The sequence below is a fragment of the Augochlora pura genome, chromosome 9 (assembly GCF_028453695.1).
Source record: "Augochlora pura isolate Apur16 chromosome 9, APUR_v2.2.1, whole genome shotgun sequence".
NCBI lineage: Eukaryota > Metazoa > Arthropoda > Insecta > Hymenoptera > Halictidae > Augochlora > Augochlora pura.
Genome location: NC_135780.1, coordinates 8,563,958 through 8,590,832, shown reverse-complemented (window position 1 = coordinate 8,590,832; position 26,875 = coordinate 8,563,958). Strand labels below are relative to the sequence as shown.

General features: G+C 31.9%; 6 protein-coding genes across 18 annotated transcripts; 2 read left to right on the top strand and 4 right to left on the bottom strand.

The window, feature by feature from the left end:
- Positions 1-1,533: 1,533 nt before the first annotated feature.
- Alg10 (alpha-1,2-glucosyltransferase Alg10) lies at positions 1,534-3,767 on the bottom strand. Its single transcript, XM_078191288.1, has 4 exons — positions 3,336-3,767; positions 2,844-3,186; positions 2,632-2,771; positions 1,534-2,561 (listed from the first exon to the last, which is right to left on the bottom strand). The coding sequence occupies exons 1-4, from the start codon at positions 3,510-3,512 to the stop codon at positions 1,824-1,826; spliced, it is 1,398 nt and encodes a 465-aa protein (XP_078047414.1). The 5' UTR covers positions 3,513-3,767; the 3' UTR covers positions 1,534-1,823.
- A 2,227-nt stretch (positions 3,768-5,994) lies between these two features.
- Cycb3 (cyclin B3) lies at positions 5,995-10,928 on the top strand. 5 transcript variants are annotated; one of them, XM_078190166.1, is made up of 9 exons: positions 6,006-6,099; positions 6,489-6,680; positions 6,747-6,866; positions 7,477-7,734; positions 7,801-8,145; positions 8,227-8,748; positions 8,821-8,976; positions 9,061-9,341; positions 9,466-10,928. In XM_078190166.1, the coding sequence occupies exons 4-9, from the start codon at positions 7,516-7,518 to the stop codon at positions 9,515-9,517; spliced, it is 1,575 nt and encodes a 524-aa protein (XP_078046292.1). In that variant the 5' UTR covers positions 6,006-6,099; positions 6,489-6,680; positions 6,747-6,866; positions 7,477-7,515; the 3' UTR covers positions 9,518-10,928. The 5 variants fall into 5 exon arrangements, with proteins under 5 accessions (XP_078046294.1, XP_078046292.1, XP_078046293.1 ...); XM_078190167.1 differs by having other exon boundaries at positions 6,730-6,866; XM_078190168.1 differs by lacking the exon at positions 6,489-6,680 and having other exon boundaries at positions 5,995-6,099.
- A 58-nt stretch (positions 10,929-10,986) lies between these two features.
- On the bottom strand, positions 10,987-16,013 carry Rubicon (run domain Beclin-1-interacting and cysteine-rich domain-containing protein rubicon). Of its 2 annotated transcripts, XM_078190161.1 has the most exons (9): positions 15,519-16,013; positions 15,236-15,434; positions 14,762-14,913; positions 14,468-14,651; positions 12,780-14,392; positions 12,539-12,721; positions 12,274-12,456; positions 12,025-12,178; positions 10,987-11,958 (listed from the first exon to the last, which is right to left on the bottom strand). In XM_078190161.1, exons 2-9 carry the CDS (start codon positions 15,413-15,415, stop codon positions 11,758-11,760), a joined length of 2,850 nt encoding a protein of 949 aa, XP_078046287.1. In that variant the 5' UTR covers positions 15,416-15,434; positions 15,519-16,013; the 3' UTR covers positions 10,987-11,757. The 2 variants fall into 2 exon arrangements, with proteins under 2 accessions (XP_078046287.1, XP_078046288.1); XM_078190162.1 differs by lacking the exons at positions 15,236-15,434; positions 15,519-16,013 and having other exon boundaries at positions 14,730-14,858.
- Positions 16,014-16,301: 288 nt separating this feature from the next.
- On the bottom strand, positions 16,302-18,765 carry Tfiis (RNA polymerase II elongation factor). Of its 4 annotated transcripts, none has more exons than XM_078190169.1 (4): positions 18,424-18,765; positions 17,559-17,736; positions 17,124-17,476; positions 16,302-17,045 (listed from the first exon to the last, which is right to left on the bottom strand). In XM_078190169.1, exons 1-4 carry the CDS (start codon positions 18,490-18,492, stop codon positions 16,710-16,712), a joined length of 936 nt encoding a protein of 311 aa, XP_078046295.1. In that variant the 5' UTR covers positions 18,493-18,765; the 3' UTR covers positions 16,302-16,709. The 4 variants fall into 4 exon arrangements, with proteins under 4 accessions (XP_078046295.1, XP_078046297.1, XP_078046298.1 ...); XM_078190171.1 differs by having other exon boundaries at positions 16,304-17,045; positions 18,420-18,764; XM_078190172.1 differs by lacking the exon at positions 18,424-18,765 and adding an exon at positions 18,142-18,286 and having other exon boundaries at positions 16,304-17,045.
- Positions 18,766-19,048: 283 nt separating this feature from the next.
- On the bottom strand, positions 19,049-21,941 carry Mus81 (mus81 structure-specific endonuclease subunit). Its single transcript, XM_078190522.1, has 9 exons — positions 21,677-21,941; positions 21,127-21,560; positions 20,959-21,064; positions 20,753-20,873; positions 20,191-20,685; positions 19,910-20,123; positions 19,621-19,833; positions 19,437-19,550; positions 19,049-19,362 (listed from the first exon to the last, which is right to left on the bottom strand). The coding sequence occupies exons 2-9, from the start codon at positions 21,496-21,498 to the stop codon at positions 19,117-19,119; spliced, it is 1,881 nt and encodes a 626-aa protein (XP_078046648.1). The 5' UTR covers positions 21,499-21,560; positions 21,677-21,941; the 3' UTR covers positions 19,049-19,116.
- Positions 21,942-22,571: 630 nt separating this feature from the next.
- Positions 22,572-26,807, top strand: Shc (SHC-adaptor protein). 5 transcript variants are annotated; one of them, XM_078190525.1, is made up of 11 exons: positions 22,572-22,864; positions 23,248-23,373; positions 23,485-23,555; positions 23,632-23,692; positions 23,783-23,956; positions 24,046-24,209; positions 24,288-24,523; positions 24,618-24,770; positions 24,865-24,992; positions 25,066-25,176; positions 25,275-26,807. In XM_078190525.1, the coding sequence occupies exons 2-11, from the start codon at positions 23,275-23,277 to the stop codon at positions 25,407-25,409; spliced, it is 1,332 nt and encodes a 443-aa protein (XP_078046651.1). In that variant the 5' UTR covers positions 22,572-22,864; positions 23,248-23,274; the 3' UTR covers positions 25,410-26,807. The 5 variants fall into 5 exon arrangements, with proteins under 5 accessions (XP_078046651.1, XP_078046649.1, XP_078046650.1 ...); XM_078190523.1 differs by having other exon boundaries at positions 22,573-22,846; XM_078190524.1 differs by lacking the exon at positions 22,572-22,864 and adding an exon at positions 22,872-23,010.
- The last annotated feature ends 68 nt before the right edge of the window (positions 26,808-26,875 follow it).

Sequence of the window (26,875 nt, the reverse complement as noted above, 5' to 3'; positions counted from 1 at the left end):
GGTAAGAGTTTAGATAACGAAATAAGAAAATTTCAGATCATCGAAAAGGAAAGAGCGCAGTGAGGAAGAAATAAGGAATTAACCGATTAACAGGTTAAACAGAGCACAGAATTGAAAGGCACTAAATAGCTAACCTGGACAATAAGCGTGACACCATTGTTTATGTAGAATTTCCGTTTAATCATTCGTACGCGCGCGCGCACGTGTTTATTGTATGTGTGCGTGAAGTACTTTAAATTCAAATCAAGAACGAAGATATTTTCTCCTGTTGGCGTGGCAAGTAGTCACTTTTGTAGACTGAATTGCGCGTCGAATTATTGCTCGGATGTGGTCTTTTTTTAAACATTTCGAGAATTGTAAACCAAAAGTTGAAATTTTTAACCAATGTGCTCGAATAGGATATAAAACCTATCTCGCAATTCGTGTTCTTACTAGGCTCATGGTTCCAAGTTAATGAGCAATAATTTTACTGCATATTGGTTCTCGCAAAATTCTTCATTCGATTGTACGTGTTACAAATTATTGAAACTCGATTGGTGCTAAGTTTTTACAATTATAAATATGGTCCTAGCAAGTATGTGGACCAATGTGGTTCTCTGTATTATATTAGATAGGCATAACATAATCTGGCCATTTGTGCCACCGAATAATTAATTCTCGTTATACGAATTATCGTACAATTAAGAGCGCGCAAGATGGAAGAAATCTAGTGATTTCGTACAATACTTGTGCTACGACTTTCATGAAACAAAAATACTTTTCTTTTACGTTTAAACAAAACGATCATAATTTACAATGAAAAATCTATTTGATTCGTATATATCCAAAAAAAGTCATCGTATTTATTCCATCGAGGAAGTTCAAACTAAAACATCGATATAATTTTGAATGCGTGCGACACGTTTGTATAAGACTGAAAGCAGGAAAAAGATTTTTTTTTAATGAATTTGCAGACGAATTCTTCAGATACTCGGGGACGAAATAACACAAAATGAGTTGTTATTAGTGATGGTACCACATACATGCATGTATGTATGTATGTACGTATGTATGTGTAATATAAAGCAGAAAATGTACACGCTGATCACTCAGGGTTTTGCTTCCTCCGGTATAGCGCGGTACATGGGTACTGGTAAAGCTAGCGATCTCAATTATTCGTGTTCCACAAAAATCAGTGCACATGGCGTCATACTTAATGTCTTGGTTTACTGCGTAATCGAAGCTACGCGTGAAAAAGGTTGGATAGCTCGAATTTGTACGCGAGTAAAGCTTGGATAATATGAGTCTGAGAGAACTTAAAGGAATCCATCCAAGCATTCGGAAAATTTTCCATACCGTCTCTAATCGCGCGTCTACGAATATTATTGTCGTGATCGTAACATATCTTATTAGTTACAGGATAAGCTATCATTTTAAGTAGATCTGAAACCGAGGAAGGAAAAAAGAAAGATATACCGTTGTGGTATACATATACGTATAAAGATTTGATTCGGCGATTTCTTTTTCATATGACGGTCAAAGGAAAGTATGAACTTACTTTCGAATGGTTTACTTAATAATTTCTCGTTGCGTTCTTACAGTTACATAGTTGAAATGGCGTTAAGTCAAATAAAAAGAGACAAAACCACTCCTACGTGTGGACGACTGTTCACGCTTATTTAGTTAATTATTGTTCCTCATAGAGAAATGTAAGAAAAGTAATAAATAACAATGTGATATTCTACGATTAACTGACATTTGCAAAAATGTCCGCTTCTGTCACAGACACAATGAAAACAAGATGGAAGGATCAATTTCCTTTTTTCGTTTTTTAATTTTTTTTATTACCATGATATCCTCTGAGGATGGGGTTCGTTGCTCCAATAAAATGTCTTATTGACGAAAATATAAAATTGTAAGAAATTTACTATCAATGTAGTAATTGTTTCCATGATGATTTGCCACTTTTTTGGTTCTTGCATTAGTAAACGATGAAAAATATATGGAATAATGAAATAACGTGGTTCTATGAGAAGTTGAGGAATCAGAACTACAGTTACCATGAAAATATAATTGATTTGTGTAGCAAACCTCAAATGCTTGATTCTAAGGAACATAGTGTACAGGGTAAAAGAATGAACGGGTATTAGTAAATATTTGAACAATGCATATCTCCCTATAAGCCTATTCCAAAAGTAAAATATGTAATGTCTATTGTCAGCCAACATATATGGATGCACAAGAGTGTTAAAGTGGACTATTACAGTTAACAGAACCAAAAGGCAACAATAAAGAATACGATGGGATTGAATAAAATGAAAGTAAGACTTCCAATGATTAATCGTATAAGGCCACAAAAAGCAAGAAATAAAACCAGAGAAATAGAATAATTGAGGGAGATGAATAGTGGGTACATGAGCTGCACGATCTCCAATCACTATACCCTTATTCCAAATAATAAATAGAAGAAATACTAAACATACTGTTATATATGGAAGCAACTGTATGATAATTTCAATAATAAATTTACAAAATGATGTCCATCCATGAGATGTCTCTTCCATTATCTTTTTCCATTGTTTCTAAAAATTACATAACAAAATGTAAGAGAAAATATTACAATTTTTCCTTCTTCATTGAAGTACTACTCACTTTAAAATAGATAAGAGAATTATACTCAAATTGTTTTATAGATTTAGGTTTACTAAGATCTAATAAATCAAATGCAAGCTCCACGGTTGCAAATGCAATCCAAATGATATTTGTTTGACGCATTAGTACGGACAACAGACCTGCACATTACAGATTATTATTTTATTTTTGAAATTAATTATGTTCTGATCTATTATTGTTTCAATACATACCTACAGTTGCTGCTGTTTTCATTTTTTTACGTAAATGCAATAGTAACATTAACAGTATAGCATTGACTGACACAACATCTGTATAATATAAAAAGTGCCAGAAGAATAAAGGTGGAAACAACATAATGTTGCAAGTCACCATTAGTTGTGTCCAATTATTCCATTTTCGTGTTTCACGAGTTATTGTGATATATTTGATTATGTTGTGAACAAGATAGAAATTAAAGAATGTTCCCAATAAATTCAGACATCTCATATAAAAGATGTTACAAAGATTGAGAGGTAATAATACTAGAGTAGCAAGTAAATATAATCCAGGGAGGGTGGTAATTTTAGGATCCCACTGAAAATAATATTTCTTTCAAATATAATGTATTCTAAAATATTGTAGGGTGAATTGCGACAGAGGAGAAAAAGAAAATTGTGTGGCCCAAATTTTTGATGATGTTTGGAGATAAAAGAAAACGTAAAATGTCGCAAACTAAAACGTACCTCTGTAAAATTACCGGCGCAATACCGCAGTGTCTGAGGTACGTGGAAAACCTCATCGATAAAAAAATATGGTTGCACGTAATTCAGATAAAGGAATAATAATATAATCAATGAGAATAGTACTACAATAGAAAACTGCTGTACAACTTGCGGAGTAAATTTCAACGAAGCACCCATGGTTCCAACAACGAAAATGATAAAAACATGAACCTGTGACTCAATTCCAATTTGACTCGAACGAAGCCATTCACCTATTGATCGATGTTATCATATATAGATATTGATCGTACGGATCAATTTTCGCATGCGACACTAATTAATTTGAATCTGATTACATGCATTAAGTTATACTGTCGGAAACACGTGTTGCCAACAGGTACAGTTGTCTCTCAATTCAAGAGATTTTCTTCTGCCTACTAAAGGACCTTGTTATCCCCCACCATTCTACTGCGCATCCACTTTCGCGCAATTATTTTAGAAAGAGAACAGAAAGTGATCAAGTGAGACAGAATTAACCCAGCGGGCTCTATAGGCGAGTGTCGAAACATACTTCAATACGGATTAAACATCGTTCGCAAATTCAATAGCAGATGTGAATAATTCTACAAATATCTTCTTCAAATATCGTGCCACGTGTTTCAAATGATGCGCCAGGTGTACGGATGCGCCAAAAAATGAGACAAGCTATATTGGCGTTGTGTGACTCTTTCACATGGCTATGATGGTAGAACTATTCAGCTGCGGATCATTAACCAATCAGAGCACAGCAATTCGCTGTGTTGTTTCAATTCAAGAATCTCGTCACTCTCGGATATGGTTCTTGAATTGAGAGATTACTTTATGTATCGAATACCTTACATTTACGCTCTGCTTGCGGTTTACCTTATGATTGCATGTGAAAAATTGCAATTTAGTAAATACATACTAAAACAGAATTCAATATATATAATTTCAGATTATTTAATCAATTATTTTTATCTTTATCCTTAAAACTGGTAAAAGCCGACAAAAATCAGTCGTCATTTTGTGGCGGCATGCTACGTGCGAAAAAAAGCTCCCTACGCGTCACTCTAGACTTAGTAAAGTTACTTTTAAGAGCGCTGGTTGGTAGGATCTAGTTTTAAGAATACGCGTACTCCTTTGTCTTCCTCACTGCTGTACTGTACCTCGTGGTCGTAAGACCCTACTCACGTGGCGATCCAGCACGCGTAATTGTAACAAAACCGTTGGCAAAGAAATAAAGAAACAAACACGGGTTGAGTGAACCAAAAAACATTTAGTCTCTTCCATCTCGACCCTCCGGATCGTTACAGGATTTGTGGGATTTATCTCAACCGTGGTTCAGTGCGCACCCGCGGAAATAACTGGACACGAGGTCGGAATATGAAACAGGCTTTATTAGGTCTTGATGCGTGGGCGGATGTAGGAAGCATGAATGAATATTTTTTGTTTCTTTGAACAGCCATGTCGACGGCGCTTTTTCTTAATAATGGAATACAACTAACTTAATCTAAGGGCTTAAAACTAACTATGCTAATGACTAGTTATATTTTACTCTAACCTAGTTACATTTATCTTAACCTAGTTATTCTAGATGGCGCGTCGAGCCTACCGATACAAATTGTAGGCTGCTTGTAGTATGGCGCGGAAGACTGACTATGCCTACTCTTAGTTAGCCGTTCTCTGGTGGACGCGTGAGGATCCGCATAGGTTGATTCACAAACAAAGGTCTTCTTTGTGAATGGATATATTTATTAGTTTCCCGCGTTACAGGTTTGTTTGCTGAGGTCGGTGTGCGTCCGTCTAGCACGGAGTTCAGAACGTAAGTCCTCTGTCTGGGAAGCGATGCTTCGGGGCTCTGCTTTTCGCAGGCCGGCAACCTGCAACTTAATCTACCCTAGGGGATTGGCGCAACAGCGCCACGGTCCCCATAAAATTCCCGGCATATGCGATATCTATTGCTCTTCTCGCGTAACTTAATTTTCTTTATTAAATATTCAAATTTCTAATTTATTTAACAATTCGAATAATCAAAGAAATACATATTCAATAGATAATTCTAGATTAAATAAATCGATGACTTCATACATCCAATGCCTCACAATTGCATGATAATAAATAACGTGATTATTACGTTTATCGTAATTCAAATTTTTCTTTGTATTTACGCTCCAAGAAAACATTGTTTAACACATTCGTTGCCGACAATTAGACACTAAAATCCCCACATAATTAAAGTCATTTAATTAATTAAAATAAAACTAAAATGTTCACATTTATTATAGGGGATGACATTAGAACTCTTTCGCATTCAAAAAATCATAGTCGAATTCATTTCGCTCGAATGTATTGCAATAAAAATAAATTTTCAAAATTGGTCAGAAATTCGTATCACCCAGATATGGGTGACGCGGCGACGAACGTGTTAAAGAAAAGTTATTAAGTAAATAACAATACAGTAATGAGGCCTGCTCTTACACACTTTTCTTATTTCCTAAACAAAGGTGTGTGATTGGTTCAACGTTTGATCAATAGGGGGCACGCTAAGATTTTCGAATTCTATAATTGGTCCTGGCCTGACCAATCGTAGTGGGCCAATCATAGAAACGGCTACGGGAACAGTAACTGTAATTTTGAACAGCGTCAACTTCAGTGTTGAATTCAGTTCAGTTGCTCTGATGAGACGTTATTGTAACGTACGAGTGACACAAAAAGTTCTAAAGTGAGGAAAATTAACGCACCAGAGCACAAGAAACAATATCAGGTTAGTCAAAATCATTCATTTATCGCTGACCCGTGCAGATTTGATTGAAATCTTGCGCCCATAAAGTTAGAATACCAGTGAACAGTTTGTTTTCATGAAAATTTACGTTCATTGAAGCCGTGGCAAATTTCTGTTTCTTGCCTGCCTCGTTACTTTTCGTTGTATTTGAACTCGCAGTTTCAAACTGCTTGTGTGTAAACTTTATTGTTGCCAAGAAAATCGATTTTCGTATGCTTTTTGACGATGTGTCCTTGACTTACATTCCCGCGTTTTTTCCTCCGTGAGTGCACTGCGCCATGGATCAGGTCTTAACAGTTGATCTTGTGTGCAAAGAAAGCGGAGAAATTCTTTCGATTTATCACAGGAAGTGTTCTCAATTTTGTTGTTAGCCGATCTGCAGTGTAACGAAGCACGATAAAATCACGCTGGCGGAATGAGGAGTGGGGAAATTTAATCGAGTACTCCATTCTGAACGCTCATGGTTCTCATAACTGTTTGGTCATATACACGAGACTAACCGATGCTGTAGTCGTACATTCTTTTAAAAATTGAATTTTCTTTATCCGTGGACTACGTTTCGGGTATTATGATATTTTAATATGTTGTATCATTATGGCATGTCCGAAAAAGATTTTTAAACATTTCAGAAAGAGATCGCGTTCGGCCAAAACATCCGTTAACTGTTTACAATGATTCATAGCTCACTATTTCTCATATGAAATTAATGATTTGAGTTCCAATATACAGCAAGGGAGATAACTGAACCAGTAAGCACGAGTTTTGTATACATTATTATTATTATCATCCTTTCTTTAATCTTTCCCAACATCTAATAACATACTTTTATTGTATTTTTGTTTTATTCTCTGCACTTTTGACTGACTAAAACTACAGCTTTTTTCCCACTATTTTGTTGACAAGTCATCAATAAAAAGAGAAATTACTTTTTTAAAACAATTTTGAATAATTGTCAATTTATTGCGAAAAATTAAGTGCTAAAATGTACAATATCATTTTGTAAATATATCAAACTGCTCCATGTAAACATATTGTTAGAACATCTCACATAAACATTTCTTTTATGGATCAGTATTATAAGTGAGTCGTCAATCCATTTTATTCCTCTTGTTAAACAAGAAGATGTACATCTTATATTCAACTCTTAGTTTTTAACTTGTACTAAATTGCTAACAATAACTCTTTAATAATTTAACTAACATTAAATTATGAGAATTTCCCTGATTATTACCGTAGTTGTATATAAATAATTCTATCTGAATGATTTAAAATTTTTTTGCATTAACTTTAAGAAGTGAAACTATAAAATTATATTAACAAATTTCATATGATTAATTTTTTATTTTATTTTTTACACAGGGGAAAATCATACTTCTATATTTCTAACCATTTCTGAAAATGGCACCATCAAAAGTATTAAATACCCAGATTAAACAAACTAATACTAATGTGGTAGTAAAAAAAGGAATAACAACTAGGAGTCAAAATTCTATTTTAAATAATGCTTTAATCAAACCACCAGTCCTTGGTAAAGATCCCCGTTTTAAAAGAAAAGCTGATGGATCTCCACAAAAGGAGAAAACTGCAAAAAGATCTGCTTTAGGCAACATTACCAATGTATGTTATCATTATATTTTTCTAGATAAAATAGGTTTTTTAACTGTTCTATTATTCTTATAATAGGCTATTGGAAAAACATTGGGAACACACCAGCCAGATCAAAAAAAAATAGTAAAAAAAGTAGTAGTCACTCAAACAAAACCTAGCACACAGACGAGTTCAGTTCGGACGATTGAAAACACAGCTGCTATACTTGATAAACCTGAGGAAGTACCTCCAAAGCCAAAGTTAGTGCCACGTGTAAAGTCAGTGAAGAAGGTCATTGAAAAAATTGAAATACCTAGTACAATTGTTAATGTTAGACGTAGTTTAGACTTAGAAAAATCAGACGAAAGTTCTTTGTACGTAAGTGCATTAGAAGATATAGGAGAAGACACTGAAAAAAAATCACACAAAAGTAATGTTCAAGTAAGCAGTTGTCAATGTTATTTTTTATATATTGTTTTCTTTTTTATATTTTGACATGTAACTTTTCAAATGTTTCTATAGACCAATGAATTAGAGAAAATTGAGAAAGAAAGGGAAACATGTAAATCACTGGTACCTGACAAATCGGAAGCGATAATAGTAGCTGCTCCGTTAAATGCTGTACCCGAGAAAGTAATAGCTGCTCCATCAAATGCTGTATCCGAGAGAGTAGCAGCTGCTCGCTTAAATGTTGCACCTGAGAGAGTACTACCCGAGGGGGTAAAATGGGACTTTGACGCGGAGAATTGGCTGGACCCGTTTCAAGTCTCGCAATATGCTATGGATATCTTCGAATATTTAAGAGACAGAGAACGTTTCTTCCCCATTGCAGATTACATGGAGAGGCAAGTGTGTCTCTCACGATGGATGAGAGCCTTATTAGTAGATTGGATGGTAGAAGTTCAAGAGTCTTTCGAACTAAATCATGAGACCTTGTATTTGGCTGTGAAACTAGTTGATCTCTACCTGTCAAAGGTAACAGTTGGGAAAGAAACATTACAATTGTTAGGTGCTGCAAGTCTTTTTGTAGCAAGTAAATATGATGTGAGTATCAAATACATATTCTAAATATTACTAGTTTCTTCTGATTACAATGTGATTATTTTTCTTTTACAGGAAAGAATACCACCAATGATTGATGATTTTTTGTATATATGCGATGGTGCTTACACACAAAGAGAATTAATTAGGATGGAAATGAGTGTTTTAAAAATGATAGATTTTGATCTTGGCATACCTTTGTCGTATAGATTTCTCAGACGATATGCTAGGGTACCTTAATGTCATAATATTATTTAATCTTTATAATTTTTTCAATGATATTCGAAAGAATTAATTCTAATATTATTTTTATAGTGTTCTAAAATTTCGATGCCAACACTGACTTTAGCTCGATATATTTTGGAAAATGCACTAATGGATTATTCAACAATAACGTTAAGTGATAGTAAAATGGCTGCTGCTGCACTTCTTCTTGCATTCCAAATGAAAAATCTAGGAGGATGGACTGCAACTTTGGAATATTACACTGGTTACAAAGTTGACGACATAAGAGATATAGTACACCTCTTAAATGAAGGATTGCATAAAAAGCATAGAGAAGCTTTGGCAACAGTGCGTAACAAGTACAGTCATAAGTAAGTTCAAAAATAATTATATTGCTTTTATTTAAACATAATTTGGTTATATTAGATTTGTGGTATCATTAGTCAAACTCATTTGACATATCTCTGACTCTTCTTATTTTTCTTTACATTTTAGGATATTCTTCGAAGTAGCAAAGCTGCCATTGAAAGATACGTTAGATATATAAGTAGTTTAAGAAAAAAAATATGGTTAAGAATAATGAAATTTATGATCAATTGAAATGATCGCCAAGCGTGAATAAGCAAACCATCATGACCGTTGTTCGTTTAAAAATGAAATGAACATACCAATTTAGAACGAAAACCCCATTTAAATTATCAATTGTCTTTAAGCCATATAAAATCAAATGACTGTAAAGCTCAGTTTGAACTTTATACAATATCCGAAAGTACAGATGAGTAATACAATTTTTTCTTTTTCATTTTTTTCTATTTTTTTTTTTTTTTAGTTATTTATACAACTTTCATAATTTGTATATTATTCTACGATATCAGTATTTGTAAGTTATTTTAATTTTATTTTGTTGAGAAATTTATTAGCGCCACGCTTTTATACTCTACATTCTGATAAAGCAATTGGTATTTCTAAAGCGTTATTTTATATGCTTGAAAAAGATTGAGTGTTATTAATCTTTTTATATTTTTTCTCTCCTTGCTATATTTGTAAGTACTATGAGACAATTTGAAATTTATGCGACATTTCCATTTTTAACGAAGCCGTGAGGAGAGGGTGTGGCGTATTGTTATGCATTGTTGTTGCACTTTATAGAGACTGATGAAAGATACTGTATGCTCATAAGTTAAATACATAAGGTACCGTTGCGTATGATACATTTTCTTAAATCATTGTGCGCATGAAAATTCACAGTATGAAAAACAAGAAAAGAAAATGATAAATGAGAGAGAATTTCTTTGCTTTGTTTCTCAAATTAACAGAATAAGAAAAAATTTATCTTTACGAGTTTCATAAAATTAATAAGTATAAATACATAAATATATATAAACTTAACGGAAAATGTCATTTTTTCTTGCTCTTCATTTCTCGACATTCTATTTAATGCCATAAATTAAATACACTTATTAATCTCAAGTGAAATGAAATCTATTTTGTAGAATCTGACTCAGGCCATAGTTACTAATGCATAATCATTCTGATTAATGTACATGATATAGGTTTCTTAAAACAAAAATACCACCTGTGATATGTTTGTATTCAGATCTTCGATAATATCAAACGCGTCAAAATTCTCACCTCTTTGTACCTCAACGAGATAGTTACGTTAGCAAGTTTAGAAATACCTTCGAAATAAAAAAATTAGATATAAATCTTCATCGAGAGGATAATTGTACATATTTTCCAAAATTATTAGGACAAATTTAAATCAATTTCTTTATAATGGAAGCCATACAACTATAAATATTATTCAACTATAAGACTTATTCAAATTAGGTGGTGTAAATATAGCGTAATAATATATTTTTTTACAGACGGTGAATGTATCGGTACGTACTATTTTTTAAGATGTGTGTATGTGAACAATTGTAAACAAAATGTAATTTAATAAAATCAAACAATGATTTTTAATTCGCTGTCTGCAGTTCCTTTTTATGTTCCCTAAATTCTCAAACACCAGGATGTATAATCTTTTTAAGAACAGTTTATTATAAATCGTTTATATTAACAATTTTTATAAAGAAACAATACACGTTTTTAATCATAGGAAAAACAGACATTTCATCCACAACTATTTAGCCTTTATTATATATAAAGATAATACTCTTCTGGCCTAGTTTACTTGAAATGTTATATACAATTAAGAGGAATTATCAAACTAAAATTTATAACTAAGCAGATAAAAGTTAAATGCAAGATAAAAATAACAATTCACTTGACTTTCTACTACTCAAATAAATTACGTGTTTCATTGTTAAAATTTGATAAATATAAAATAACATAATTTGTATCCTTCATCTGTTACAACATATTACGTAATATTTTTAAAAAATAGATACGTAACAGTAAAAACAGTAGTATTGACATACTTAAACAAGTTGTAATTTCATTTAAATATCACATTTGTTCAGTCTTTGCTATATTTGAAATTCACGTATGTAATAAATAAGTTTTTACTTCCAGGGAATACTGTATCTTAAAAGTATAAACAGTTTAAACGTTACAGTTTCGAAGACTCCATAAATATAAATATATTAAATTTTCAAAATAATTAAAAGAATATACAATCTGTACTAATAAATCTAAAGTGAATATAATAAATAGAAACTTAGAGACCTGTAGCATTAAAAATATATAGCCTTTTGGAATCGCCGGTTCAACTTCCTATTCTTTAAAGAATCAATTCACAAGTCCCACTAGAAAACGTGCAATATAAGACAACATTACCGTATGTCAAAATTTCTCATCCCTAGATATTCGTCTGTAGTGCAAACGAATACAACGTGGGCAATCTGATTTCTTAAAGTTTTGCTTGCACTCATTATGAAAACATGCGCCACACATTTCGCACCTAAAGACTTTTGATAACTCCCATGGAAATATAACATCTTGACAGGAACATAATTCGCACACGAATCCTCTAGCTTGGCACAACTGAAATGGTAATTTATTTATAACAAAAATATTATTTACAATGTAAATATAATATTGACGATTTACCTCACACCCTATAATGTGCATATGACAAAGTTCAACCAATTCTTGTAATCTTATCGGCAAAATGCCATATTTAACTTGTATCAGATCCTGGATGGAATATACATGGGGATCACTTATTATATAATTTGGTTCTTTTTTCAATACTTCTTGAACACTAAAAAGACATACATATTAATATAGAAATATTTTTTAAGGTAGTAATTGTTCAATGACTCTTAAATTAAAAATCATTTAACAAATGATTCATACCTTGTTGCAAAACGACAGGTAAATAAAAAATCCTTGAAAGAAAATAATTGTGTACGCAGTAATCTCATTCTGTCTAATTGTTTGATGCGTTTGTAAAGTGACGGATTTAAATCGTTTATTTGGAACAATGGATCTAAGGCCATTTGGTCTAATAATCTATATGAAAAGTTTGATACAGGATATCTAAAGGAATATATCATAAACAATTATAAAAAAGTTATACAATGATATGTATATTATATTTTTCAATGGAAACTAATTGTACCTATTGAAATCCCACTTAGATAAAATTTTTCCTGGTATCAGTGCCACTTGATTAGTGTGACAACCAGTACAGAAGTATCTACCTAAATATTCACAGTAACGAAATTTATTCACATATTTTACTGCAACCTTCATTCCACAGCCTGCACACCTGTAGTTCTGTTTGGCTATAAGAGTTCGTCGCCTAAAAATGATGCAGATCAATAAAATGCCAATTTTGTTCTTTCAATTCATAAACTTACACTGGTGGAAGGTGCGTTGTGAAGATAATTTGTGGTCTTGGAGGAGCCCATTCCGTAGTTCCGCGTAACGAAATCGTTTGTGAATTTTCTGTTTCCTCTGGACTAACAGGCCAACTTTTAGGCAATGGTAACAATCCTTGCGGTGCATCTTCCTTGGAGACTAACCATTGTAATTCGCTTGCCCTTGGCAATTGTTTCTCACTAAATTTACTAATAAGCGATAGAGCTACACCTTCTGCAGACATACTGCCTTCAGTCAGCGTTGAGTCCGTTCCATGCGAAGGCGATGATTGGTACAAATCTGCATCAGAGTACAAAGATGCCATGGAAATTGAAATTCGAGTGTTTTTCAGTTTTAATGCATTCCGTTCGTCGTTCATTTCTACATCCTCTATCTCGTCCTTAAAGATATCAGATGAAGTATCTGTCGAAGTCGATAAAGGGCTAACACTTTGATCGGTTGTAGTTGTATCTGTTTTTCCATCGCTCAATAATTCACGATTCCATGTTCTGTCCTTGAGCCGTTCCTCTTGGCGCTGTTGACGTCTTAAACGTATTCTTTGCTTTAAACTGTTTATTTCCTCATCACTTTCTTCAGCCGCTTCTTCCAGAAGACGCCATTGCCGATTGCATTTCACCTGTTCAATTGCAGCTATCATAGCTTCGCACACGCTGAAATGTGCATTTTCTCTATCTAATTCGGCATTAGCTCTGGAAAATCGTGCGGATGCTAGAAAACTTGTTAAACTTTGACCTTCTGCCGGACGTGGAAAATATCCTATAGCCATTGGTTGAACACTACTACCACCATCTTCCATAAAACTTTTCTTTGGTGTTCTAATGTCCTTCTGGCCCTCGATCTCTACACTCCATGAGCTGGTAAATTCAGGTGCCGACACGGGTAAAAGGGAATTTTTCCATCGTGGCTTTTGAACTATTAGAATTCCTGTAGAATCTTTTACATGTCCATCTACGTCAGTTTCATTTGATATAGGGGATGGAATTCGATATTCCACCACTTTATTTATTATCGAATCCTCATTATTTGTTATATCAGAGCTCTCGCTTGACTTGGGAATTGTCTGACTTTGTTTCATCTTATTTCTACTTTTTGTCTTTCTTAAAGGAGTCCTAGGTCTTACAGATAATTTGTTTTCCGCGATAGTAGAGGTAGACTGCTTCAATTCAGCGTAATTTACATTAATTAGCTTCGACAATTCGACTTTAGGAGTCTGAGATTCATTACTTTTATGAGAGCTACTATCTGCAATAGTTAACAAAGAGGCAGAATGTGTACCTGAAATTGTATAGCCTTTAATTAAGGTGGAGAGACTATTCCAAGTTTTTAAAGATCTATCATTAACTTCTTTCGAATCTGTTTTATGATCATTTTCTTCGGATTTAATATCAGCTTGTTGAATTATTGGATTTTCTGATATTCTCAGTAATTCTAACTGTGATTCTAACTTGACAATGTCTAACTGACAATGTTCAAGATGAATTTTTCTGTCTCTTGCCACACTGAAATTTGTAGTAGAAAAGTTAATTGGATATGAAGAAGAACGCCGATGCCTCTTAGGACTTGCTTTAGGAGAAATCCAAGAAGGTAGAAACTAAAATCAATTATATGTAAATAAGGAATTTTAGTAATACTGTATTGTAAATGCAATACTATTCAAGTGACTTACTAAAAATGGGTCAATTTCTGTCAGCAACACAGGTTGTTTTCGTTCAACAGCTCTCAAACATAACAATGTGGCTTCAGCCAAATTCTCTTGACACAAAAATGCCCATGGTTCGAAACAAGATAGTAAATGTTCCTTGTCGGATAAAAGCCAGGAAAGCTTATGTGACAAAGTATGACTCTCCAAGCTAAATTATAATAATTTTTAAATCTTGTTGCATAAATTCATATGTGCAGATCAAGTTATGAAATACAAGATTTCTTACATCTTAATATATTCATTCAATGTCATGTATACCTTTTATACAGCCACAACATATCTTTTTGTGATGTTATTCTTGCTGGTAAATTTAAAAGATAATCCTTTACTTCAGATAAAACTGGAGAGGCTGCTAAAGAAGGTTGTAACCAATTCAATCCCTGGATAAATATCCAACAGTCTGGTTCTCCCTTAAAAGTAAAAATTTTTTTTCTCTTTTCTTTGACTTTGTTCAATGGCAACATTACACAACAAGAATCTTCATTATTATTGCTGTTCCAGTTACTATGTGGTAATGATGCTAATTCAAGTTATAAACAAGAAAAAAAAATAACATCTTGGCTCAAAACAAATAAAAAACAATACCACTGATAACAGAATTGAAAACTTACAATCTATACAGTGATATGGAACTTTCTCAGAACACAAAAGAAAGGAAAAGACAGGTAATTACAAACGATATAAACAATTCGAAACATATAACAATATAAACAAATAATGGTGTAATCTTACATTTCGATTAAATATTCGACAGCCATGTTTAAATATCCGCTCCATTATATGGTGAAGTCGATTTAATCCACCGTAAACATTCCATACGTTTAAAACACCGTCGACTAACAATCCTTCGACAGTGGTCCGTAAATTTTGTAAAAGTTGTCGTTGCTCTTTAATATGGGCGTTTTCACACATAGTGATGATCAGAAAATATCTGCACTCAATTCAGATTTATAGTTTGTCAATTTGCTTATGCTTTATGGCATACCTTTTCAGAGAGATCTTTTTTCTTACAGACCCTGAAAAATTTATCCAGTGGTGCCAAAAAATGTCAATTTATACCATCGTAAATATCCATTGATTCGCCTATTACTTCTTCGAAATATTTCATTTAAGGAGTTACATGATAACAAACAAGTTTGCTTTACATTCGGATGCTGTCATTTGACGCACGTGATACTACGTAACTTCATTTTATTAGACAAATTTAATAATGAATCATATGCTGTTGGAGAAACGTTTGGAAATATGTACTTCATGAACGTTGAATAACACGAACAACACTGATTAATGTCAGGTTAGAAATTAATGTTATACACACAAGTAGTTGGACTGTAAAGTCCAAATTACTAGAAGCGTCTATGACATACGCTGCATGGAGGCGCAGCTATCGCGTTCAATTTAATATTTAGTTACCATCAGAACGCTGTTCGAACACAGACAAGTTATACTGAACATAGCCTAGTTCTGCTATGAATGGCGCCACCTATTTAAACATCAGATTTTACGTGGCAAATTATTTTTAGTACATACAAAATTTACATAGCATTTTTCTTTGTTTTGCTTCTCAAGAGACCATCATCAATAGTAGTAGGATATTTGAATGAAACGTTCATTTTAAAAATGACAAGATGTAAAGACATCTTTCAAAAGCATCAATAAGATATACTTGTATAAAACTGTAACACATCCTGTTACATTTAATTTCGATCGCCTTATCTCTAATTCAGAAATTATCCTTTGTACCGTATCTAGTTGCAGGGTTGCAAACATACTGCATTATAGTGTCACATACATGTATTTCAGAACTGTGCCCACAATTCAGAACTTCTCCATGGGTAAAACATTGTGAGAACTTGTACAATGTGAAATGAAAAGTTTTACTTTCATCTTAACATCATTACACGCGTTTTCTTTTTCGTAGTTTCGAGTACTGATTAATGATTCAAGATCGAATATCTTTTCAAGTTTGATGCGAACATCCTTAAGTTGAGACCTATCTGATTATAATTTCAATATATACAATGGGAAATTGTGTACTCAGAAACTTGTGAAGGGATTCAAAATTCGGCAATGTACAGTCCGTATCTCATAAATTTCATGCAATATATCTTCCATGATGTTTCGTTAACTTTAACAAGTGTTAATAGGCAGGTCTTGAACAAAATACGTTTCCTTCCTGGAAAGAACCTTGAAGAGTTGGGTCTATTTAGCAGAACTTCCATCGATTTCCACATTCGTTGCATAGTACAAAAGTAGTCATAGGTTCATCGGCTGAACGTGTTTGTACTTGATTGTAAGTGCAGTTGCGCTTCTTGCATTTACCACATTTCAATAAATCAGTTTTCGTGCCTTGTACAGTAGCAAGTTGCGCGTCGTTAATGGCTTCTTTCTTGAACTGTTCTCGTAATTGTTTTATCTCATCACTTGCCATTTCTTCGGCAGTCATGACTGCAAGTCGAGCGGGTGTTATAGCACCAGCAATGAAGTTGGTTCGAAGATTGGGATTCTTCGCGTCACGCAGATTTGCAACCCTACTTCGTACCTAAAAAATTAATTACACATTTCAAATGAACTCATACAAAAGTATGAATATGTTAACATCAATGATTTAAATATTTACCCTATTTTTGTATCTATTGTCAGTATTTTTGAACTCTGCATAAATGGCTTCTTCCAATTCCTCTGCCAGTTCTTCTGGAGAGGCGCAGCCCTCAATCGCTTTTCCATCAACTCGCAAAGCTGCTGCCAGTAGCTCTCTGCACTTAAGTCTAACAGCATCTGTTGTGGTGGGAGCAGGGAATGTTGACTGTTTCCTTTGCATGTCTTTATGAGGTTTCTCTTCTTTCATTTTAACATCCCCATCAGAACTGTCCTTATCTTTTTTCTGATCCCCATCATCTTTATTTTTTTCTGATTTATCATCTCTCTTCTTTGAACTACTCGAAGATGTAGAATCCTTTTCTTTATTCGATCCTAAATAAAATGAGGGCATTAATATAGGATTTCAATTGCTTAATCCACTTATATTATTTATTTGAAGTTTTTAATCTCTTACCAGATAAGAATTTTTTCCAATTCTTTATCAGAGTTTTGGATAATGATATAACTTCTTCATCTCTACTTGACTTCCTTAATGCATTTACTGTCATTCCAATGCGAGTTTTGGTCAAAAGTTCTAGGTCAACGGGAAGTTTCTGCAATACTTTAAGTAAGTCTAATGCTTGTTCTTGACCCTGAAACAAAAGTAATTACTTTCTTCAGTCTACAAAAAAATATAAATTGTGGACATATATAAAAATATTATTAATATTTCATAATACAGAATGCATATGTATATTGATAGTTTAATGGATCAATTAGTTTAAGCTTCAAATTACTATTTTATTGTTCATTTTAACAAACTATTAACATAAATTTTTATTGTTTAATCTCATATGGTTCACTGATATAATTTACACTGATAACAATCATTTCTTGTTAGATAATGCATAACACAACTAATAACTGTACACACTTAGAGACCTCCAAATACTGGATCTGCAATATTAAAATGTGTACAATAAACATAACTTGAAGCATCAACAAAATGTGTGGGTATTACAATAAATTCTACAGTTAGAGAACAATTTAACCTTTACCAACGCTTTATTACGTTAAAATTAGAATACTAGATATTCAAGCTCCATAATACGTTGACCGCCTTAGGTAATACAAACATTGCAAATTCACTGAAATTAGCGCGCACATCAACATTATCAATTCAAACTATAATTTTCAAAGATAATAGGTTCGTACACGTTACATGATCGAATGATATCTTGATAAGAATATTTTAGTTTAAAATCTAACATCATTTACGACGAGCGAGGACGAATCTGTAAAGTGAAACACAACTATCTTTATTTTACTCACTTACTCACCGTCCCGTCACCGCTCGACATCTTGTTCAATTTCTTTTGAATCCGTAGCACTTCTTCCTCGGCACTCATTGTAAAAATTCGGCAGGTTTTACACAAAAAACCAATATAAATACATACAATACACTAAGGAAGCGAACAACAAACTCCTGAGGTACGTTTATAACCGTGACTTACGATACGGAGTTCGATACTGGATTGGCAACTCGTAGCGTGTTCAAGTTTTGCTAGTCCTATTATTGCAGTGCTTCCTATACTTGCCGCCAGAGGATAAGAAGTTTAGATTTTATTTGCAAATTCTGTAATAACATATTTTTAGTATTTTCTTCTATTAAAAATAAAATTATTATACACGAAGTGCTATAACTTTATCGTACCGCGGCAATGAAAGTACTTGATAAGAAAAAGAGCCTTAGTCACATTACGATATGTATATGCATACTTCATTTAAGTCATGCATATCTTCTTCATTATTATTTAGATTTATTCTATGGCTCATCCAAAAGACTAACTTAATGCTAACATAAAGCTTCATTGCACGCTGTACTTCCTGCGCTATGATTATTATTGTAATATCTATATTTAACATATAAATCTATAATAATTTGAAAATGAAGATATTTAATGATTACAGTATTGTATTTTATTATAATAAAAATTTATTATGTATATACATATAGTATAAAAATTGATTTACTAATTTAATGTTTTGTTGGTGTATAACTGATAAATTGCTTTAGTAATTATTGAACCAAGAACTTGTTTCTTATTTCCTGCTGGAATATTAGATAACAATAGCTCCCCATTAGAACCGAATTGTTGGAAGCTATTAACCAATACTTTAGGTGTGGGATAATGCTTTACAATTGCAAATGCTTTGTCTACAGATACACCCTTTAACTGTAACAAGTGACGAATAAACATCTGACTTACTTTAAATACCTAAAAACAAAGTAAAAAATTTGTATATATCTGTAACTACGTATGAATTTCTTAAATCAATCAAATTCTTATACTTTTTGCTTTGACGCTGCCTTATTGAATTCTTCAAACTCCATCAGATAAACGGTATCGTTTAAAGTATCTACTTGAGGTAGAGTTTCCTTCTTGCATCCCACCAAGTTCTTTTTCTACAATTAATATAATATTCTTCAATTTTTAATAATGAATTCACAAACGATACGATAAAACGATACATACATTAAAAACATCATTTAAAATTTCTGTTAATGATGTTAAATAAAACATAGAGTCTTTATGATTCGTAGTGTATTTTACTGAAAATCCATCCTGTATTAAAGTATTTATAGAAGCTTGCATTAGAGATGTCCGTGGTATTGCCAGTCTTTGGCTTTTATCATATTCTTCAATTATGTACATACGATTTTCAATTCCTGATTGCTTCAATCGAAACTTTACAAAACAATTTTTTTATAATTATTAAAAAATAAATTGATAAAATGGCTTATATATGTGAGCACAGTATCACCTTTTGTTCATGGAATCTTCCATCCGTAATACTAGCACTTAAATCATCTATTCTTTTTCTTTCTACTATATATGGTAGAATCAATTCATTTTTTGTATTCCTACACCTGGCAATCCATGCAAAGTCCCCAACCTTTAAATGACGTACTTCGAATAATACACCAAATTGTGATAACTCTGAAATTGTAGCATCATGCTGAGGTTTTCTCTTCCCGCTGAAATGAAATTTCTAAAAAATGACTTTCATATACCTATAGAAATAATAATTAAAATGATACATACCCACAGGTTTCTTGAGTATCCACTAATAATATTATATCAAAATTATTAGACTGTAAATAGATTTTATTTTGCGTATGATCAGTGGGAGAAGGTTGACCATTTTCTTTACTACATGCATCTACATTTTTATTTTTTAATTTGTCATGTTTTTCTATAAAGTTATTCTCTTTGGATTTTTTCTGTATTGAGTATTGACTGGATTGTTGCGCATTTTTATTTGCAACATGTACTAATGATTGATGCTTTTGAACTTTAGAAGATTCAATAAAATTATTATGAATATTTTTCTGGTATCCTCTGACTGGTTGTTGATTTAAATCTGGGTTTTTACATTGTTTCATATCTGCATTTACTAATAATTTCTGTGGGAACAATGCACCTAAACATGTTGGAATGTTATTTAATACATTAGGAGAAATATCTAGATTTGCATCTGTAGCAGTTATTTCACATATTTTTTTTGCAATAGCTATCCCCTCTTGTGTAAGAGTATACCTACAAAAATTATTGTAATATTAATTATATCTTAATACAAGTACAATAATATAAACTGTTTCATTACCTTATTGGTGCACCTAACATAAATATCAGACCACTATCAAATAAGCTTGTGACTGAATCTTTTGATGCATGACCACATAAATTTTTTACTTCAAGAAACAAGTTCTCCTCACTAAGAAAACCTAAAAAAATCTATTGTAATTAAAGAAGTTTAACAGTATAGAAGATCAATAAGTTTAACAATATATAAAATGAAATGAAAGCTACCTGAAGAATAAGAATCTTGTGATTTCTTGTATAATGTTATTAGAACAGCATAATTTTCTAAATTCCATGATGACAAATTAAATTTGTTAAATATTGTTAGCTCTACCTTAAAATAAACAAAGCTTTTGTCTTAAAAATTATATTAAGATGGATGTTATTTATTCCTACCTTTTCAGATACAGTATTTTCTACACTTATTGAAAGATTTTGTGATTTGTGTTTTCTTTTAACTGTATGCTTTCCAGTATTTTTACAATGTAAACAAACATAATTATCAGCACCTATTGTATCTCCATTTTCAGATTTATATTTTTCGAGTTTCCTATCTAACATCAAGCATAATTTTGTACCAAAATGTTGCAGTATTATGCAATCTTTTCCAGTCTTCAATGGTAGAGGATATTTTTTCAATGAAGTAAGAGCTTTGGAAAAATGATTTCGTATTTCGGAATTTTGGGACGCCGCTTGTTCCCGCCATTCTTGTAACCAAAGTTCAAACAGCGGATTCGGTTTCTTTAGTTTGATCTTTACTCTTTTCATCTTTCATTTCTTTTCCTTTACGTTAGCTTTACAGAATTAAGTATAATCGACTGTGTATTTTGCTGCAAATTATTCGCCACATAAATAATACTACACACGACAGAACTGTCATTTCATGTTATAAGGATACTTTCGAGAAACCAACAATAAACATATGGTAGATAGAATATAGACCTACAGTTTGATTCGTAGCATACATTTTGGAACAATTTTGTTTCCTTCGCCTGTAAACAGTTTTATAATGCATTATGAACACCTTAGTGACAAAGCACTAGCATTAAAAAGTTTATTCTTCAACAATTAAACATAAATAATTAAAGATTTATGAAATCTATGAGCACGATATCTTGCCAGCTATAATATACAGTGACACCGACACGCATACATGCACACATTAATTTTACGTAAAGTGTGTTTACATAGTCAAGCCTACCAGCATCTTAACCGTTCGTGGAATTTCTATTCAAGACCAGTGTGTCCATTGGTCGTTTAGACACATTACTAAATCTGCTACAAGTGGCCAATGAAAATCCGTTGGCATCATCCAATTCCATTTGTGATAGATTATTCTCCCACTCTTACTTTCTGGAAGAAACTCCTATATTGGTCCAGATGCTGAGAGTTTTATTTATATATGTACTAACTTAAAATTAATATAAATATTATATTTCTTATCATTAACTACAATAAAAAGTTAAACGGCAATTAAATAAAGTAGGAAAGATGTAAACAATATTTCAGTATGATTTATAAAGTTTTAAAAATATTTGTCGCTTCAAAATTTAGTTAGATAAAGTTTCAAGTACGCCAACATATTTGTAGTTAGCAAAACTCTATTGTCAATACATATAATAGTCAACAATAATATTTATTAAGAAATACAATGTATACATGTTTCCTTTAGAAAAATATAGGAATGTTGACTGTTTATTTGTATTCCACTGTAAACATAAAATTCATAGTTCATATTTGAAATCAATAGGCAACAGATCATGTTATTTAAATTAGCAGTCCTAGGTATATTTTGTTTAAGGGAATCCCAACTTACATATGCCCTATATGATGCAGGGTGCAGGCTGCATCAAGAACTCTTTCCAGGCGTTGTACAACTTGTACAGTCGGTGAAAAAGGGAACGCAATTAAATTATCGATAGTTCGCGTTTGGTATCTATGGAATTCCATGAGACAGTCAATGTGACCAATGTGGTGTGGCAGAAAATGCAGTTAAATACGCAATTATTCTGATATTGTCTTGTGTAAAAAGAATAAAGATTTTTTATGAAAGAATGAACAGAGCGAGCGAGTATAAATGGATTATGGGTATATGATTCCAGAAATCGTCCATGAGGTATGATCTCATTTCCTAGTAAGTCATGCATACAATAGTTAAAAGTTAAACGTTTCGTTCTTACAATTAATAGTGCTCCAATCATTCTCACGCTTTTACTATTGTCACGAATTCTATTCAGCGTGAAATAGAAAAGTTATAACAACAAATACATTATATAATAAGTAACAGTTATTACAATTTGTTAAACATATCTGTTAAATAACAACAAAATTAATAATTTGTACGATTTAAAGAAAAGAGAACGTCAAACTGCCTCACTTAAATATGTTTAAAATGTGTAATAGAAATAAAATACTAATGTGTAAAATATACAATTTAATGAGCTTAACTTTTTGTTTAAAGGTATATCAATTAATGTTGATTAATTGATAATATTTCTATGTGATATTCTGTTACAGTTATACTTATGTGGATAGAATTTAGAAATGGCAACAGGAGGTAGCAGTTTTATAAGTAAACCTGCCAGGGGTTGGTTACACCCTGATCACTTAGTCAGTAAAGAAGGAATTACTTATAAAGTGAAAGTAAGTTTGTTGTTTTAACTTTAAGGATTCAATATTCATATAATCATCTTAAATTTAATATCTAGTTATAAATCATATTATAATTTCTTCTATTTGCTTAACAAATTCTAGTATATAGGATGTCTTGAAGTATACACATCCATGAAGAGCTTGGACTTTGAAACAAGATCATGCGTTGCCAAGTAAGTCTTGTATCATGCTACGTTCTAGTATTTTATATTTTTTAATTAAGAATCAATCAATATTTTACTATTTTAGAGAATGTATAAATAGAGTCTGTGAAGCTGCAGGATTGAAGTCAGCAGACAAGAAGAGAAGGGTATTTATTGAAAATAGTATTACTATTTCCTTTCTCTAAAGCAAGTTATTACAGTATATATTTAATGCTAAATATTAATACATTAATTAGGTGGACAAAAAAGTGCTTAAGGCAATAGCAGACAAGCCTCGCATGGAGCATTCAGGTGCTACTATAAACTTAACTATTAGTAGTTGTAGTTTAGCTTTGACTAATACAGAAACTGGACACATAATTGCCAAACATGAAATGCCTCGGATATCTTTCGCTTCCGGCGGAGACACGGTAAATTATAATTTATATAACTCCATTTTTGTTTGTTGTTAATACTGTATAAAGTCGTAAATTATAAACTATTTGTAATATTTCAATAGGAAATATTGGACTTTGTTGCATATGTTGCAAAGAATATGCAAGAATGGCGAGCATGTTACGTATTAGAGTGTGGAGGTGGATTAGCACAAGATGTTATATCTACTATCGGACAAGCTTTTGAATTACGATTTAAAGAGTTTCTTACGAAACCAACTTCGTTGCAGTAATTATAATTCATATTTAATAACTTTCATCAATGAACTTTGTGAATGTTTTTATCGAATTTTAATTCATTTCATAGTCCCATGTTAAATGGCATGAGAGAAGCAGACAGAGATTATTACAATGATTTACCAGGTAAAGTACCACCAGACATTGGACCTCCACCAGTCCCACCTTTACCTACTACAGCATCAACATTACCAAATTTAAAACATCATCATTCTGGGCAGAATCATGTAACACGAAGCAGTGCACAAAATTCTATTTTGCATGACACATTTTCTTCCAATTCTGATAGACATCAACAATGGGCAGGTAAGATCTTTTGAGGAGTTATAATACATCAATAAAATACATTAATTATACTGTGACTTATTTCATTTTACATTCATTTTTATTGACTTTGCAGAGACTGGTAATTTAATTGATTTAAATTCTGATGGAACAACCACTGCAAATTTCAGTATGCCTCCTGAACATAATTATGTAAATGATAGTGTAATAGCAGCAACTAGGGAAAGCCATCGTGATCAAACATCACTTTTTGATGTATTTGACATGCGTAAGCAGTATTTAGTTATTAATGATAATGTTTTTTTCTGATCACAGTAAAAAAAGGACAAACAGATTTTTATGTTTCTATGTACAAATTTTAGAACCGTTTAGTTCTGCAATCTCGGATATGAATAGATTAAGTCCACATTCTCAGAAACAACAACTAAAGCAAGAAATATGGTTTCATGGAAGCGTTAGCAGAGCTGAAGCAGAATCGATGCTTACACGGGTAAAAACAATGAGAAATAATAAATAAAAAGATCTCTTTCCAATTTACTAAACTTGTAGTATTATATTAATAGGATGGAGACTTTTTGGTTCGAGAATCTCAAGGTTCACCAGGCCAGTATGTTCTTACTGGAATGAATAATGGTACACCAAAACATTTATTGTTAATTGATCCTGAAGGTGTGGTAAGTAACTAAGTAAAAATTAATGTAGAAGTACTAACAAATATTTAGTTTTTATGAAACAGTAAACTACTATGATTATATTTCATATTAATTTTTAGGTTCGCACAAAAGATCGTGTCTTCGATAGCGTAAGTCATTTAGTTAATCATCATTGCGACGATTTATTGCCGATTATATCAGCGGACAGTGTTTTAGTACTTCGACATCCAATTCCTAGGCGTACAAATAATTGATTTTTACAGAATTTTATTAATGCCCGAAAGATTAGATACCGTTCATATTTGATATCTTACGATCCCATTAACGTCTAATATAAAACAAATGTTGCCACATATGATGCTTTCAATGATAATTGAACCTCAAACAGCCTACCGAAAATAGCAATACAGTAGGCCAATAACGGGTTATTTTTGATCCATGTTAGATTTTGTATTAGTACATGTTTGAAACTTATCTTTCCGATACAAAATAGACTAAAGACGCTTATAATACTTAATGAGAAAGATTTTGTTAAAAAAGGTAAAAGATTGAAATGAATATACGCACAGTATCTACACCACGCTAAAACAAGTCAAAAGAAATCGTGAGGCGGCTGAGCAGGGCTTGAGAAAGGTCTATCATTCGGTATGAATAACAAATACAATGAAAATTCTATGTTATTAATATTCTTATTTTCAAATTATAACTACGCTAAAATGTAGTTTATCAAGTTTTACCTCTATATTCTTACTAAAATGAAGAGATGCTAATATCTCACAAATAAAAAGTTAATAAATGTAAACTTACTATTAAACATAATGATGTCAAAATGCACAAAACAGTTACATTCGTAATTTTTTAAATTATTACAGCTTATAAAAATTGGCTAATATATAAAATCTTTACATGTTACATTTTTTTAATAAAAGACTATATATACATATATAGTATATCATATATGAAAGTGATGTAACTAAAAAAAGACGAAACAAAAATATTTGTATGTTATTTATTAATTCCAATTTCTTGCGTAAATTGACGTACATTTAATGGAAATGGAAATCCAATAATCCATTGCAATCTTGGAAGTTTTAGAATATATAAATTCTTTTAGTAATATTAAATTACCTATAAATAATTTTGCATTATTTCTGCAAAGTTTACATTAAGTTAACTTATTCATGTTAAAAATTATTTATTGTTCGATTCATACAAGTCTGACAATAGATTCTACATATTATCAATACATCTTAAAATGTGCCACAGCTATAGAGTAATAAATTCATTACTCTTTACCGAATAAAATAGAATCTTTAAATTTGTACGTACACCATGTAGATCATGGCTTTCATATATATATATATAATGCTTTTATAACTCTATTAATTGCATGGTAAATATAGATTTTACTCTATAGCTAATATGCAAAATATATATTTTTACGAGTTTTATATGATTCTTGTTGTATATTATTTTTAATTAGATATTTGTAAAATATTGACGATTTGTAATTTCAATTTTCTTATAGGACGAACAAGTTTCATATTTGCATTACTTTATACTAAAAAATATATTCAATTGGATTGAAATGAATGTATTTTATTATTTTTACAATATATGGATGTCAGCATTTTTATGTTTTACATTTATAAATATACAACATATATAAAAAAAATCGAAACCTTAAATTCTTGTAACACCTTGTATAAGTCCTCCTCAT

Excerpts from the sequence above, each read along its gene's own strand:
- Shc (XM_078190525.1), top strand. The coding sequence starts at position 23,275 with ATGGCAACAGGAGGTAGCAGTTTTATAAGTAAACCTGCCAGGGGTTGG. Across the intron at positions 23,374-23,484 it reads GAATTACTTATAAAGTGAAA|TATATAGGATGTCTTGAAGT; the intron begins GTAAGTTTGTTG and ends AACAAATTCTAG. Across the intron at positions 24,524-24,617 it reads TAGACATCAACAATGGGCAG|AGACTGGTAATTTAATTGAT; the intron begins GTAAGATCTTTT and ends TTGACTTTGCAG.
- Cycb3 (XM_078190168.1), top strand. The coding sequence starts at position 7,516 with ATGGCACCATCAAAAGTATTAAATACCCAGATTAAACAAACTAATACT. Across the intron at positions 8,146-8,226 it reads CACACAAAAGTAATGTTCAA|ACCAATGAATTAGAGAAAAT; the intron begins GTAAGCAGTTGT and ends ATGTTTCTATAG. Across the intron at positions 8,977-9,060 it reads TTCTCAGACGATATGCTAGG|TGTTCTAAAATTTCGATGCC; the intron begins GTACCTTAATGT and ends TTATTTTTATAG.
- Rubicon (XM_078190161.1), bottom strand. The coding sequence starts at position 15,415 with ATGTGTGAAAACGCCCATATTAAAGAGCAACGACAACTTTTACAAAAT. Across the intron at positions 12,722-12,779 it reads ACAACGCACCTTCCACCAGT|GCGACGAACTCTTATAGCCA; the intron begins GTAAGTTTATGA and ends CATCATTTTTAG. Across the intron at positions 11,959-12,024 it reads TGCACATTATAGGGTGTGAG|TTGTGCCAAGCTAGAGGATT; the intron begins GTAAATCGTCAA and ends TTACCATTTCAG.
- Alg10 (XM_078191288.1), bottom strand. The coding sequence starts at position 3,512 with ATGGGTGCTTCGTTGAAATTTACTCCGCAAGTTGTACAGCAGTTTTCT. Across the intron at positions 2,772-2,843 it reads GAAAACAGCAGCAACTGTAG|GTCTGTTGTCCGTACTAATG; the intron begins GTATGTATTGAA and ends TGTAATGTGCAG. Across the intron at positions 2,562-2,631 it reads ATTCTCTTATCTATTTTAAA|AAACAATGGAAAAAGATAAT; the intron begins GTGAGTAGTACT and ends TGTAATTTTTAG.
- Tfiis (XM_078190169.1), bottom strand. The coding sequence starts at position 18,492 with ATGAGTGCCGAGGAAGAAGTGCTACGGATTCAAAAGAAATTGAACAAG. Across the intron at positions 17,477-17,558 it reads TTGGAAAAAATTCTTATCTG|GATCGAATAAAGAAAAGGAT; the intron begins GTAAGAGATTAA and ends CATTTTATTTAG. Across the intron at positions 17,046-17,123 it reads ACAATAGATACAAAAATAGG|GTACGAAGTAGGGTTGCAAA; the intron begins GTAAATATTTAA and ends TTAATTTTTTAG.
- Mus81 (XM_078190522.1), bottom strand. The coding sequence starts at position 21,498 with ATGAAAAGAGTAAAGATCAAACTAAAGAAACCGAATCCGCTGTTTGAA. Across the intron at positions 20,686-20,752 it reads ATGTTAGGTGCACCAATAAG|GTATACTCTTACACAAGAGG; the intron begins GTAATGAAACAG and ends TAATTTTTGTAG. Across the intron at positions 19,363-19,436 it reads AGGCAGCGTCAAAGCAAAAA|GTATTTAAAGTAAGTCAGAT; the intron begins GTATAAGAATTT and ends CTTTGTTTTTAG.